Here is a 15,748-nt window from a genome sequence, read left to right as displayed (position 1 = left end):
GATCATCTTTTTGGCCTCCTCTGGACCTACTCTAACAGTTCCATGCCCTTTTTGTGCTGAGGACTCCAGAGCTGGACTTAGCACTGCAGGTGGGGCCTCAGCAGAGCAGAGGGCAGAATCCCCTCCCTCCACCTGCTGCCCACACTGCTGGGGATCAGCCCAGGGCATGGCTGGATCTGGGCTGCAGGCTCAGGATACATCAAGGGCACCATAACCTGTCCTGTGTAAGGGGCAGAGTCCTTGTGGTGGGTTCCATGTAGACAGACTCCAGGAGCACTTTCCACAGGCCTCCCTGGCTACAATAGTGTTACTCAACTGCCCTTGCTTACAGCCTTCCTCCTGTTTTACACACCACTCACTACAGCTCCTATTCCTACACTCCTCCCTCAACAACTCCTGGAGGCTGCTACCAGGACCAGGTTGGAAAAACCTTAGACTCAGTGCAGATTTATATTAATTAGGGTAAATTAATAACTGAGGCTGGAAGAAAATGATTTTGACTCAGCAATATTTCTGTTGCCTCATTTGCATGGAGAGTTTGTCCACATGGCAGCAGCTGGTGACTCTAGCCCAGGAGTTCTGCTGGTGCCCCTGCCTAGCTTGGCAAGGATGCAAGCTTCATCCACACCACCAGGAGCTTGCCCCAATGTGGTCTCCATCAAAGGCAAGACTTACAACAAAACCTAAGCAGAAAATACCTATTGAACAAGGAACTGAAAGCTCTGCTCCCCATGACCAGCACAAGCAAGGTTTGCCAGGCAGGGACTATCTTTTGGGGAGATTTGTATCCTAAATAGGGCTTTTCATGAGAAATCCACTTAGTATTCCTCTAAAATTCCAGGAGGGTGAAATCCCCCACTCCTTCATCTCATTAAGGATGAAGGAATGCCAGGTATGTGGCAGGAATCTGGGGTGAGGAGGAGGAGTGGGGTATATTTTAACCAAGCTGTAGTGTGACCAAAAGTAAATAAATAAATAAATTTTTAAAAAAATAGTGATCTAAGGATCAGGATCTGAAATTTCTTCCCCAGAGCTGAGAAGCAACATCAGGATGCAGGAGCATCCTCTTACTACACAGGGTTAATCCTCACCAGGCCTAAGCCAAGGGACACAAAACTAAGTTTCAAGATGACAGAACCCCACCCCCAGCCCTGCCCCAGTCAGCCATCAGAGATGCTTTTCCCAGTCCTGGACAAGCTCTGCAAGGTGTTATGCAAGAAGCTTGCTGATAGCTCAAACCCAGCACTAGCAGATGGCATCAACCTTGGGACAACCCTCCTCTGGGCATGGTGGAATCCCAGGGGCAAGTCGTTGTGGATGCACCCAGAAAAACAGTTTGGGACCTTCTTAAGGCACTTTGTAGCACTAACAGCATACCAGCTGCTGGGTGGATTTATCTAAGCAAAGCAGACAAAGCACTGGTGCTCAAGATGAGAGAGGTGACAGAGGAAGACACCCCTGAGGAACAGGAGCCTGTGTGCCCCAAGGGACATCTGGACATTCAAGAAGCAACTGAAGTTATTTGCAAAATCATGTGGAGGAGCCCTGTGAAAGTCCTGACAGTCTCAAGGCATAACAGGAAGATAAGCCCAGCAGAGCTGTTCCTTATCTGGATGCAGTTGGGCTGCTGCTGAAACGCAGCAAGCAGTGCCAGTGACACAGGCTAGGGCTCTGACTGATGACTTCCTTTGAAGAGCACAAGAGCACCCTGGAGAACAAAATCTCCACATCAAAACCTATAGTGGAAAGATAAGGCTACCCCAAAGTTGTTCTCACAGACTCCAACTCACCTCCAAGCAAGTCTGAGGGGAGGCAGTGAGCCCCCAGCCTGCCACGCTCCTACAGAACAGTCTCCTCAGCAGGTGCACAGAGCCATTGAGGAAGGTGCAGAAACAGGGCAGCATTTTAGAAAGGAGGAAAATCAGCCTCACCTGCTGCCAACAGCCTCCCCTGAGCATCAGGGCACCTGGGAAAGTGCCTACACAGCAGCCCTGTGTGCCACCCCCACAGCCCACCACAGCAGTCAGGAGGCCTTTGGGGCTGCAGGTTGCCATTACCCCTCAAAACTTCTCCCTCCTGGAGGTTCCCCATGCTCCCTGGCCCTTCCTTTAAGTAAGGCAGGCAGTCAATGCACCATGGGCTTTCTTTGCCTAATACTCTATCATCCCCCAGCCTCCCAAGCAGTTCACACATGATCTTAGATGCCATGCAGAGGTCTCTTCCCTCTGGAATTCCCCTGGCATAGGGTGTGAATGAAGCCACACTTCTTGCTTGTAGCTTTTAAAGCTCATTTGTCCAGCCAGACCTGCCCAGAGCAGTGCACTCAGCTTCCTTGGGGATGAGCTTCCTCTTGAAGCAGCAGCCCAGCTATGGCTGCTGGAAGTGCAGGAGCCTGGATGCCATCACAGAATCTCACTGGCAACACAAAAAGTGCTTTCCCCATCAGCACAGCAGATGAAGGAAGAAGCTGCTTTGTATTTCACCTCAGCCCTGAAGCAAACAAAAAGCTAAACCCAGACTGTCCTGCCTAAACACAGGAACTTTAAGAGCTAAAAGCTTTTGAGTCTGACCATGAACTCAGCTTGCTTCATATTCTGACTGGCACTGGTCAATAGCTAGCTAAGATTAAAAGCATACCTGCATGGGGTGATGATTCCCACCACACCACATCCTTCCCCTAGCTTCAGGCAGTGAGTGGTTTGAACACCTTCCACTTACCCCATCATGCATTAAGCACAGATAGACCAATCCTCCAGGATTTTACTTGACCTCCCCTCCTCCCTCACAATCCCTTTTTCCCAGCCTTCCACCACCTCATTGTCCTCTACAGTAATTGCACACCCTGGGAAACCTGCTGCTAGCACTGTTCTCAGGTGAGCTTTGCTGTTAGAGATGCCAAGGCACAGAGCTGGGGTCAGAGCAAACAGCCACGGATTGTCCTGCGTAAACAGACATGAAAACGGATGCAGGTCTCCAGGTTCACTGCAGCATTCTCATTGCAGTCTCTGCTGCATTAGGAAGTGAAAATCAAGCCCTCTGCTCCAAGAGAGGAAAACAAGATCCATAAGGATCTAAAAAAAAAAAAAACAAAAACAAAACCCCAAACCCAAATAACCCCACAATACAATTAAAACCAAAACCAAGGAACCTGAGACTCTGGCACTTTGCTGCCCTAAGAGGTAGGGCTGGGCTCCTGTGATGAACAAGGTAAATACAGGACTGTGAGCACCTGAGAAAAAGGGAGTGAGGGGAGCCTGAGGAACTCTTGGCAAAGCTTGCTGGGATTTGAGCCCTTGAAAAGGGGAAGTTTTGCTGAAGCTGATGCTGAGGAACAGGCTCACTCTCTGCACCAAGCAGTGGGAGTGAGCACAGCTGCTGTGTGCCTGCTGGAAATCCCCCACCTGACTTGGGGGATAATGTTAAATCCACTGCAGCGTTCTCCCCTCCCCTGCTCATCCCACACAAAGCTTGAAGACTTCTGGTTTCTGCCTGGCTGCTGGAGGGATAATCCTAAATTCTCAGTGACAGTTCATGGGCATCTTCTCTTTCTTCTGAAGTGCTGTCTTACACAGCACATTAAGCGTTTTGGAGATGAATAACCGCAGCAGAGAGTTCTAATCTGGGTGTCCTAGCGGAGCTTTAGCACCGAGCGGCTGGCGTTTGAAGTGGCTGTGGCACAAGAAACCGAAGAAGCCTTGAAGACAAAAGCAAGGCTGGCAGGCAGCTCCGACAGAAATCTGCGACGTGGAGCACATGGGCTGCGCTCCGGCTGCAGGGCTGCTGACGGCCGCGGTGCTGCCTCCGCTCTCCGCAGGTCTTTGGGACCCTGCGGAAGGTGGACCCCGGTCGGAGCTGTCTCTTAGGTTAAGCAGCCCCAGCTGGCCACGCCTGCTGAACGCAGCACTGCGGCTCTGCTTTTGTGTTCCCTGACCTGAATTAGGCACTCACCGAATTGTGTAACAGGGTTACAGGTTGCTTTGAACTTAATCTGCCGAGGACCAAATGGCAACCACTTGACCACCTCTGAACTGGCAATTGCACTTTGTCAGCTGGCAGGACACCTGCCAGGATAAACACACCACGGATTGCAAGGCTGCTCACACGGCAGCTCACTCAACAGCAGCTCTGTGATCACTTGGCAAAGGTCCTCACAGTGTCACTTCAAGTTTCCTGTCCACAGAATGATCTTTTTTTCCCTCTCCCAGTGAACGGCTTTGTCATCCTAACAATCCCTCCCACTGCTCCTCACACAAACAGGAGGCTCATTAAAAAGGAGCCAAGCAGGTGCCTTGTTGGCCTGCTCCCCTCTCAGGTGGCAGTTCAAGAGGGACAGGGAACGACTGGAGAGAGTCCAGTGGAGGCTACAAAGATGCTGAGGGGCCTGGAGCATCTCTGTGAGGGGGAAAGGCTGAGAGCCCTGGGGCTGTTGAGCCTGGAGAAGAGCAGCCCCAGAGGGGATCTGAGCAATGCCTAGCAAGAGCTAAAGGGTGGGGAGGCAACAGGATGGGACCAGACTCTTGTCAGTGGTGCCCAGTGACAGGACAAGGGGCAGTGGACACACACTGGAACCCAGGAGGTTCCACCTGAACATAAGGAGAAACTTCTTTGCTGTGGGGCTGCTGGAGCCCTGGGGCAGGCTACCCAGAGAGGTTGTGGAGTCTCCCTCTCTGGAGAGATTCCAAAGCAGCCTGGACATTGTGATGCTGGGCACCCTGCTGTGGGTGGCCCTGCTTTAGCAGGGGGGTTGGACTGGATGATTCCCAGAGGTCCCTTCCAATCCCCACCATGCTGGGACTCTGTGAGAAGCCAAGGCACAGAAGAAATATTCCAAACTCCTCCTCTCTGGTAAGCCCTGTGCCAATGATATGAAGAACAACCAAATTCTGTACATGGCTATGAGAAAACCTTGCCACAAGTGTCACAGCTCCATGAGGCCTCCAACCGACAGCAGTCAAAGGTAACACCCTTGTGCCTCCTGTCCTCAGCACTGCACACTCCTTCCATTTGTCTCCTGCCAGCACAAGGCTGCAAATTTTGTCAAGGAACTGAACTTGAAAGGGTAAAATTAATCTCATTTTGCAACGTTCAGGCTTTTCATGGTGTTCTCCAAGCAACTGAGTGCCCACCAGCACGTCCAGAACAGCCTGTGACCGTGATCACGTTGTCCAAGTTCATTAGTTCCTCCAGCTATCGTGAGGATAAAGTGACAAATTAACAGCTAATATTGAGGAGATGATAAAATGCTGCTTCCTTGGAGCTGCTGGAGCAGCTGACCCAGCACCTCTGCACAGAATGAGGCAGCTCTGCTCGGAATTAATGCAAGCAAAGTGGCTGGCACAGTTTGGCCATTTAAAAGGAATACAACCACCCACTGCAGGTGCCCTTCAGGCATCTGGATTAGTTCTGCCAGCTTCATACCCAGCATCCCCTTATCCTTTCAGCAACCAACACCAAAGGTGGGAATAGATTTACTGTGTCTTGAGCAGCTGCTCTGCCACAACAGCTAAAGATGCATCTGAAAGGGGGCACCTAGTAGTGACATATCAGACTCTGCTCCAGGTCACTGAGATCAGAAAAGACACTTCCTTGGGCTCTAACTTGGGTATTTCAGCACAGCACATTTTTCTACATTCTTTACAACTCATAGAATTGTCTTAATGGTCCTGAAAAATCAGTCTGGCCTCCAGGAAGCTAAGGAAAGGATCAACAGTCCAAACTTGAGGTGACCTGAAAGCAACAGGCTCCCTCTTCCTCCCTCCCCCCCTGCCCAACAGGCTGTTAGGGGCAGGGTAAAGGTCCACCAAGAGCTGTATCCCACCCACACAGTGTAAGTGAGCAGGTCTGTGACAACACTTCCCACACTCTTGCTGACTGCAGGACCTCCTACACACAGGCCAGACTCTGGTTTTGACAGCAGAGTTTTGTTTTAGATCATAAATCTGAGCAATCATTTTTGAATCCAGAAACACCTGCATCACATCCTGTGGCAGGAAACTCCTCATTTCAGCACCAAGAACCTCTGAAGGTTTTGAATTTGCCAGATGACAACCTGGGGACAGTAAGCCACCACCTGGTATTTATACCAATTATGACCTGGATGTTTTCCCCATCATCTCACTGTTCCCAGCCTCATAGTGTACAGCTCTTGACAAACTGCAAGGGTCTGCTTAGCTTTCACTTCAGCATTTTGCATTCATCATTCTTGTGGGAGAGCATCAGTGAGCTGCTCAGCACAAGCACTGAGCCCTCACTTGGATTTTAAGCAGCAGCACAGGGGCCTGGCTGCAAACCTGCATTTCTCAGCAAGGTACAGTCAAGCACATCCTTAACTGCTCTCTTTAAAGAGGTCAGATCACTGAAACATAAGGGCAAGGTATAGCAAAAGGTTTGCTTTATTGCTAAAAGAGCTTTTGGATAAAAAAGTTCCTCCCAGCAGTGGTGAGTTGCCCTGCTCAGTCCCTGCTCCTGCAACACCACTTCAGGACTGCACAGCATCTGTCAGTCCTTGGAATGTGCTTTATTTATAGCTGAGCAGTGCTTTACGTGACCAGGTCACAACGTTGAGATTACTGACAAAAAAGAAGTAAAAAAGTATCTGAAATCCCACTGTGTATTCAGAGGTGGTTTACCAAACTCTAGCAGGAAGGAAATCGAACAAGAGGTGAATACAGGAGGCCTCGGGAGGAAAGGCAGAGATCAGCCCCTCCACAACAGCAGAACAGGTCCTGGCCGAGGCTGGCTGGGAGGAGCGAGGGGGACGCCTGCTGGGCTGACTCGCTTGGTGCAAGCCTTGCTCCAGCTTCTGGAGCACCCAGCACAAGCAGTACAAACCCAGGATGTTTGCATTAAATAAGCAGCTGTAAAACACACACTCTTCAAAACCCCTGAGCCTCACCATCAGTGTCTGTTAGATGATATTTTTCCCTGGAATGCCCTGCTGTGGTGTTCCTCTTTGCTGATGCACCGTGCTGTGCCCTCCATGGGCAGCACTATGAGTTGAAGTGCTAGGACCATGCCAGCTGCTGCCCCATGCAAGGCTGGTCCTGGGTCAGATGCTTCATGCTGAGCAGCCAGCAAGGACAGGCTGAGGTCTGCACTCCACACACCAGTAACTCCTCTTTTCTCTGCCCTCTTCTCTCCAGTCCCTGGGCCATGCCCAGGGCTCAGTGCTAGGCCTGCTCACAGGGGTTGCCAGCACTGGATGCCAGCACTCTGCTGGGTGCCTCTGCTGTCCTTGGAGCCTGCTTGGGAAGACGGATGGGGACGTAGACATTGGAAGCACAATGTTCCTTGAGGTATTCTCCCCCTTTTTCTTCATAGTCTTTTCTGGTTATCCAGCCTTCCTCACGGCCCATGTGTTCCACTGCCCAATCCCTAGCCCCATACCAAGCATCTAAAACAGGGCTGGAAGCAAGGTGAACCTGAATGGAAGGAAAGCAGAACAACCACATCAGTTCAACACTGGAGACAAAAGCCCTTTTAACCCTGACTATTATGGCCTATGACACAAACCCCTGACTTTCAGAAGTTGGAGCTGATTATTCAAGTCCCTTCGGGGAAGAGCAGTGATGTTTGGAACAGGTTTCAAGTGTGTTTTCAACTTGAGGTCCATGCTCTATGAGCCTGCTTTTTTTCTACAGGCTGAGAAAGCACATGAGCATAGCATGCTCACAACCAACAGCCCTCACAGCTGGAAGAGTTGGGGGTACTGCAAAACAAGTTTCAATTCCCCAGCAAAACTTCCTCCCTGCTTGAAGCAGCAGGTTAAGAAATTGCAGTACATGGGTAAGCCCCCCACGTGCTCTTTCCTACTTGTAGTTAAACCACTCCTGTGGCTGCAGCATGAACTGCTCTCCTGGCTCAGCTATGCCAGACCAGACACTGTGTAAAACCCAGGTGAGATGTTTGTGAAGTGATGGATGTCTGCACACTGTGGCCCACATTTGAATGGGAAGAGGGAAGCTCTCTTCAGTTACAATCAGTGACACTGAAAGCAGACAAACCCATCCTCATTTTCTTCCTGCAGACACAAGTTCCACACAGAACTTAGCAAGCAAGATCCTTCCTAGCACTCCCAAGCACATGGCTGTAAGCAGGAGGCTGTCACACCTGGTTGAGAGCTACATGCAAGAAGAGTTGTGGAATCACAAGACTGATTGTTTTTTCCTCCCCTTACTTTATAACCTGATTTTCTATTTAACATGACAGTAGCCTTCATAGAATTATAAAATGCTTTAGGTTGGAAAGGACCTTTAAAGGTCTCCTTGTCCAACTCCCTTTCAACCTCCTCCATTTGAGAAGACAAGGTGGTTTCAGAACAGCAAGGGAGACTTTTGCAGCTTGTACTGTGCTTGCTACAGTTACAAAGGATCCCAGGCCCACAAGATGCTCACTGGAGATCTTTTGCTGCTGTCCCAGAGGGTCCTTCCATGTAACAAACTGAACATGCAACTTCATTTTGAAGTGAGCAGTTTTTTCCCAGCAACTAATCCTACCAAGGGTCACTTGTTCCAGATAGGAACTGTCCCAGTCCTAGAAAGCAATCTGCATATTTCCAGCCAAAAGTGCCTGTGTGTCCTTTAGCTGAAGCAGGGTTGCCTTTTCCAAGGTATCCACCTTACTCTAATGCCTTCAGAAAGAGCAACTCTGTCTTTGCTTGACCTCCATCTTCTCAGATCAAAAAAAAGCTGTTTCAGTGTCTCATCACAACCCACTCTCCACCCTCATGCTCCAAGCACACCTGCTCTGTGCCTCTCCCAACCTGTGTTCCTCTGACCAGCTGAACACAAACATCTTTGGCAATGCACATACCTGAAAGGATGACTGGAAGGGCCTCATTTCAAGGAGCTCCTTCTGGACTCTGGCCTTCAGTCCAGGGTACATTGTATTTCCACCAGTGAGGAAAACATTCTGGACAAGAACAGCTTGTTGTTCCTTTGGGTACCTACAAGGAACAAAAGGCAACTTCAGCCTTGCTCAAGGGCTATGAACTGAACAGTGGTGAGGAATGCTGCTACCTTGTCTTTAGGCAACCTGAGAACAGGTAGGATGCCCAATCCCTGGAACCATTCCAGGTCAGGTTGTTTGGGGCTTGGAACAACCTGGTCTAGTTGCAGATGGTCCTGCTCACTGCAGGGGGATTGGACTGAGTGACTTTCAAAGGTTCCTTTCAATCTAAAGCATTCTGTGATTCAGGATTCGCTTTAAGAAGAAGGCTTCACTTCACTTCACTTCATCAGCATGAAAAGTTTTTCATTTGTTTTCTGGAAATTCAGAGGGTGGCTGGAGCAAATCCTTGAAGTGCTCTGTGTACTGTACCAATAATAATAAATCAAGGACCTCCTGGGCTACAGTTGGTGCCCACTGCCCCTTGTCCTGTCACTGGGCACCACTGAAAAGAGACCACTGACTGAATACAAGCAGAGTTATGTGTGGATTTCAGAACAGGAAGACATCTGCAACCTGCAGTGCTCAGCCCCCCAGATCAACCATCCAAACATATCTTCTCAAAGCACTGTTCAGCACCCAGTCTGGCAGGAGCTGATACCATAGCCTGGCCAGCCTGTTTGGAGCAAGCACCAAGCAGCTCTGTAAACTCACCTCTCAAGGACATACTGCATGGTCTCTGCTATGCCAGCCTGGTCTTCTCCTATCAGGGAGGGCTGGAAGACAATCTCTGGAGCTCTGATTCGTTCAGTGCCAAGAAAGAGCTGGTGGTACTCTGCCAGGTTAAAGACAGGCTTTACAGAGACGAGATGGAAGGTAAAGGAAAATTACATTAAAGAACAGCAATATTCCAAACAGTTGTACAAAAAACTAGGCTGCAGTGCTCTCACAGAGAAAAGGCCATGCTGGAGGAGGTTCCAAAAGGCCAAGGAAGCTGGACTTTGGCTACACTTTATAGAATCATAGAACGGTTTTGGTTGGAAGGGTCCTCTAAAAGTCATCCAGTCCAACTCCTTTGCAGTAAGCAGGGACTTGCTCCACTAAATCAGGTTGCTCAGAGCCCTGTTGAGCCTGACCTTGAATATCTCCAGGGATGGGTCCCATGCAGTTTGGTGCCACACATTTCCAAGGCTCCACCTCACAAGTTGAAAGCTTTGTCCATTGGGATGTGATATTAAATTACACAAAAAAAAAAAATACTGAGCAGGACATTTTTCCCTAAAAGCATGGCACTGCTAGACCAGGCACTGCCTGCAGAGTGAGCCAAGTGGGCATGTTCATGTTCTACACCACCAGCTGATACTGGAAGGACTTCTCTCTGTGTCCTGTTCAGTCAGTTTAAGCATCTTTCCCAAGATCAGGCAAACTACCCTCATGTTTAGAGAAATGTCAGCAGACCAGCTGGACAACTGGGAGGCTGGAAAACCTCTGGCACAAGGGGTAGGTAGAAAAAAACAAACCTGCACTGCAGCAGCAGGCTTCTCAACTTCAGGCTGTTCCTCAGCAAATAAAGGTTCAAACTCATTAATGCTTTCCACATCCTCCAGTGACTGTTCACTGCCCAAGGTATCCAAGTCAGGAGTCTGGAAACAGAAAAGGTGTGTGATGGTGACTTAGGGTGTGCTGGGCACAGCTCTGACTTCAATTCTGGGTGGCACATTTGGAAAATTCAACACCCATTTCCTCAAATCTCAACTTTTACCATGCCTGAACCCAAAAATGCTGGCTGCTCTCAGCCAGCAAAATGGTGAACAACCCAGAAAACAGACATTAAAATGGACTCAGAGCATAAAAATCAAACAAATCTCAATAAATTTATTGTGATGTCAGCTCAGAAATTAAAGGGTCTACCTAGCTATGTCCTAAATATAACAACATACTCAAACTTAATTAGATGGCTTTTTAACTTGGTTGAAGCTTGGTGCACTCTAACTGTTCTATAATTACTACTAAATTCCCTGCCTTGGTTGTGTGGGACTGGACAACAAATTAAAAATTTTATCATACCAGGCTCACTTATTTCACCAAAATTAATGCAAAAGCAGAATGAGAGGCTGGTTGGAAGTCTGAACAAAATCTTGCATGATGTTTGCTGCTGCATTTACAGCCTCTAAGAAGTCAGCCTTAAGCAAGGACAGTGGCTGGTATATGCTGCCACAAGTAAAATGGGAAGCAGTTGTATCTTCAGGGGGACTTTTTTTCACTCACTAGGGCTATTTCCTTTTTTCCCCCAACTGCTTGAAGATGTGCAAGACTTTTTTTTAAGGAAATACTGATTTTATGTAAAAATACAAACTACTGTCAGGAAGCCTAGAGATTATGCTGTCAGGAATCAAACTCTTAAGATATGTCCCAGATCACACGTGGGAACAGAAAAGAGGGGCTATTGATTTCAGGCATGTGCTAGGTAATCAAAACTGTCACTTTCTGGAGCTTCATAGAAAAGCTGGAAGAGAGCAGCAGTTGTCAAATCAATGAGTTGCAGTGTGTTAAAAGAAAAGCTTAGCTCATCAATGGTAGTCCAAAAGGGCACATTTTCAAGCAAGAAACTTCATTCTCTCAGAGATAAGGGCAGGATTAACTTAGCAGCAACATTATACCTCTGGCTTGCTGTCCACAACATCTACTTCAACATTGACTTCTGCCTGTAGGATTTTCTGCTTCGTCTGTTCAACAGACAGACTCAACTTGTTGATGTAAGACTGAAGTTCTTCTGCAGAATCCATGTTCAGCTCCACTAAAGCTTTGTGGAATTGATCCATTTGACCATCTTCCAGGAGCTCCTACAGGCAGATCAGAGTTAGCTGTGATGAATGAGACAGGGCAATCAACTATCTGTCAACTTTGCCTTCATTTCTAGGTATTATGGTGTACAGGCTTTGGCAGCACTCAAAGTATTTCACACAAGGCTGTTCAGAACCTGGAAGCTTCCTCTGCATCAATAACCTCTCCCTTTTATCTCACAAGCAACCTTCAAAAGCTCCTGTAGCAAACACAAAGGGCAGCTGTAGCTTCTTTACAGCAATGCACAACCTTCTGATAAAGCCCTGAGGGCAGCCTGTCCTCCTCCTAGAGGACCACACAGACAACCTTGCCCTGATTACCTGTACATAGAGTAACCTGTCCAGCCTCTCCTGGTCAAGCTGCAGCTTCTCCTCTCGCCGGCGCGCGTTGAGCTCTTGAAGCCGACGTAACTGCTGCTGCCTCTTCTCCTGCTTTTCCTCTGATGTCAGAGTGCTCCCCAGCAGCTTGTTAGAGAAAGGCAGCTGCATCTTGTGCATGTTGTTCTCATAGTACTCTGGGGATCGCCACTTCTGTAGCTCTGAGAGTTTGAAAGCAGAAGAACTGTTTTGTCAGGCTGCAAACGATGGTTTCTATGCTGTAAACACTCCACACCAAGTTCAGACTGAGAAGGCAGAGGGTAACCACAGTCCAGGCAAGGACTCTGTCACCTCTTGGCAGCTGCTTCCCTGTTCAGAGCACTACCTTCTAGTCACATCCTCAGTTCTCCATGCTCTGATCTCCAGCATGCAAGAGACACACAGCACTAACAAGAAGGAAGTGCACACTGATGTCTCTTCTCTTCCCAAAGTAAAGAAGACTTCTCACACATTTCTAAGGCTCCTGCAGGTGAGTGATAAACTTAACAAAATAACTTCTTTGGCCACTACTGCAGGTGACATTTACCATGGAAATTTTAATGTGTCTTTAATTCACAGAAAGTCATGAGAAGTGTCCTCTGCAATTCTGGATACCTTAAAGCAGATGAGAAGCATGGCCAGATGCAGAAATCTTCCTAACCAATGTAAAATTTTGTTGGAAGTATAAAGTAACTAGTGAACTAATTTTATATTCTTTCCCTCTGAATTCATCCCAATTTTTATTCACAGACAAAGCTGAACCAATACAGATGATATCTTTACAAATGTGTTCCTATCTTAATGTTAAATTCCCAACTGTTGTCAAGCATTTCCCATGAGGCAGATAAGCAGAAAGAAATAAACCAAATGAAACAAAAAAAGGAAAGTATTCTTGTCAAAACCCCAGCCACCTTGAGCACAAGAGATGCAGAAGAGAAAAGCAAGCTTTTCTTGCTTCACCTGTCACACTGACATCCAATTCTCCACTGACACTACCTAGAGGGGAAATTACAGCTGCTTTTACCTTCTATATAGTCCTCTGCAATGTAGCTGTGCTCATGCAGTATTTCCTCCATGCGACTGAGAGTGATGGCAGCAAAGTGTCCTGGGTATTTCAGCTGGAGCAGGCGTTGCAGGTACACAGCTGCCTGACACCCTCCAAGGTTAATTCGTTTGCAGTTTTTAGCATCCAGCCTGAAAATGCAAAGAGACACAACTGAGATGGGAGAGATCCACGAGTTCAGCATAAACCAGACCACCTGCTTTCCCCAGTATTATTTACTTTTTTGGAGAACAGGGCTTATGAGGAGCAGCTGAGGGAACTGAGGGTGTTTAGTCCAGAGAAAAGCAGGTTGAGGGGAGACCTTCTGGTTCTCTACAACTCCCTAAAAGGAGGTTGCAGCCAGGTAGGGGTTGGACTTTTTTCCCCCAAATAACAAGTGACAGAACAAGAGGAAATGACCTCAAGTTGGGGAGGTTTAGATTGGATATTAGAAGAAATTTCATCACTTTAAGGGTTCCCAAACACCTCCAGAGAGGTGGCTGAGTGCCCATCCCTTGAGGTGTTTAAAAGACCCAGAGATGTGCTAAGAGAAGTTTTAGCATCAGACTCGGCACAGTTAGAGAATGGTTGGACTGGATGATCTTAAAGGTCTCTTCCAACTGAAACAATTTTGTGATTCTGATGTGGTTAAGTAGCTCAAAATTCCATAGAACCTAGCAGAATCTGCAGACCTAGTTTTAACTCAGTATAAATTAAGGCCTGATCAGAGCTGGAATACTGAATCCTAGAGGAATGGGTATTTGCATCATTAAAAAGTAAATGAGGCTTAGTGAGATTAAGAAGTCTCTTTGCCAATGACTGACAAAGAGAGGCTGCACAATATTTACAACACCAAGAACTCACCTGCCTTCTAAGACTGGCAAGATGTGGGTACACTGATAACCTGAAGATATGACCAAACCACTGCAGGGCCAGTTCTGCTTTCCGTTGTGGTAAAAACTGTACAAGCTGTCTACACCATAGGAGACTTTTGGCACTTGGTAACATTCAAAGAGAAGCTCTGACATCATTTGTCTTGAATACAGAGGATTGCACACTGCTTCTGTCAAAACAATTGGGTGATCAACACATCCCTGTAAGAGATAAAAGAAAAATAATAAAGGTATGATGGGAAAATCCAGAGACACTTATCCTTGCTGCTTCTTTTGAACATCAGCAACAATTCCTCCACACATGTGCAGGCTATTAATCATTTAAGTCAAATTATATCTAGTGCTTAAAGGGGTAAAAAAGAAGTCTTAACTACCCCAAATGAACTCCTGAGGGTGGACTGTGGATTTTTTTTTAAGCATATGCAAATGATTAAAAATTTAAGCAACCAAAATCTACACAATGAGAAGCATTGAGTGAAAACTGGTGGTAGTTCAGCACTGGGCAAAGTTTTCAAACTGGTGCTGTCACACAGGCAAAAAGTCTTCATGTTCTAAGGAGTAACTCAACTCAGGTGGGTGTACAGAACCCATAGTCACTGAGCACTGCACAGAGCTAATAATGCTTAATGCCCTTCTGAAAAAAACTGACCCTGGATGCTGGTTCTCAGCCACAGCCTGACAAGATGCTGTGGTCCAAACCTCTCACTCTGCAGCTATACCCTCTCACTTTCATTTTCCACAGAACTACAAGAAATTAAGAGAACAGTGGGTTCAGAAGACACCCCTAGGGAGCATCAGCGTGAGCCCGGCTCCCCACAGCAAGTTACTCTGGGCCCGTCCATTCAGGCCATTAGTATTTGCGAGGAGTGGGACAGCACTGCCTCCCAGGACAACCAGGTTGATGCTGGACCTCTCCATTCTCACCAGCCACAACCTCCTCCTCCTCCGCCCAAGCCCCTCACAGAGCCGCCCCTGATTCCACCGGCGGCTTCGGGCCTCACGTCAGCCCAGGGTCCCCCAGCCCGGACCCGGCGGTACCTGCGAGGCGACGCCAAGGCGCTGGAAGACGTGGTCGAAGAGCAGCTCCTGCAGCTCCAGCTGGACGGGCACGTTGCGGTCGAAGGGCGAGCGGAGCAGCCAGCGCAGGGGCTCGGGGCTCCCCAGGTCGTTGCCCACCTGCGTCTCGGCGCCGGCCCCGCCGCGGGCCCCACGACTGCGCGCCGCCAGCGAGCGGAACCGGAGCAGGGGCTCCGCGGGGACGGCAGGGTCAGCGCACGCCCAGCCCGCCCGCGTCTGGAAGGAGCCGTTATCGATCACCAGCGGCACCGGCTGCGGCGTTCGCACGGCCGCACTCGGCTCCAGCACCGGGTCCGGGGCCCAGCGCGCATCACGGAAGGCAAACACCCGCGACGCCGCCGCCATGTCGGGTCCTCCCCTGCTCTCTCCGTCCGGGAACGAGGGCACGGACACACGTTCCGGGCGCAGGCACACGCTCCGGGCACGGACACACGTTCCGGGCACGGACACAGGCTCCGGGCGCGGACACACGCTTCGGGCGCAGGCACACGCTCCGGGCGCAGGCACACGTTCCGGGCGCGGACACAGGCTCCGGGCACGGGCACAGGCTCCGGGCGCGGACACAGGCTCCGGGCACGGACACAGGCTCCGGGCGCGGACACACGCTCCGGGCGCGGACACACGCTCCGGGCACGGACACACGTTCCGGG

At 49.0% G+C, this 15,748-nt stretch overlaps 1 protein-coding gene across 1 annotated transcript; it reads right to left on the bottom strand.

The window, feature by feature from the left end:
- Positions 1-7,137: 7,137 nt before the first annotated feature.
- ACTR5 (actin related protein 5) lies at positions 7,138-15,443 on the bottom strand. Its single transcript, XM_054392051.1, has 9 exons — positions 15,060-15,443; positions 13,993-14,222; positions 13,111-13,280; positions 12,051-12,268; positions 11,547-11,729; positions 10,407-10,529; positions 9,601-9,740; positions 8,812-8,944; positions 7,138-7,421 (listed from the first exon to the last, which is right to left on the bottom strand). The coding sequence occupies exons 1-9, from the start codon at positions 15,441-15,443 to the stop codon at positions 7,170-7,172; spliced, it is 1,833 nt and encodes a 610-aa protein (XP_054248026.1). The 3' UTR covers positions 7,138-7,169.
- Positions 15,444-15,748: the final 305 nt, after the last annotated feature.

Source organism: Indicator indicator, chromosome 24 (genome assembly GCF_027791375.1).
Source record: "Indicator indicator isolate 239-I01 chromosome 24, UM_Iind_1.1, whole genome shotgun sequence".
NCBI lineage: Eukaryota > Metazoa > Chordata > Aves > Piciformes > Indicatoridae > Indicator > Indicator indicator.
Note: the sequence above shows the minus strand (reverse complement) of the source record. Positions and strands in the feature narration are given on the sequence as shown.

Coding starts and splice junctions, on each gene's coding strand:
- ACTR5 (XM_054392051.1), bottom strand. CDS start 15,443: ATGGCGGCGGCGTCGCGGGTGTTTGCCTTCCGTGATGCGCGCTGGGCC. Junction 10,530..11,546: donor TTGTGGACAGCAAGCCAGAG/GTATAATGTTGC, acceptor TTCTGTTTCCAG/ACTCCTGACTTGGATACCTT. Junction 7,422..8,811: donor CCTTCCAGTCATCCTTTCAG/GTATGTGCATTG, acceptor CCTTCCATTCAG/GTTCACCTTGCTTCCAGCCC.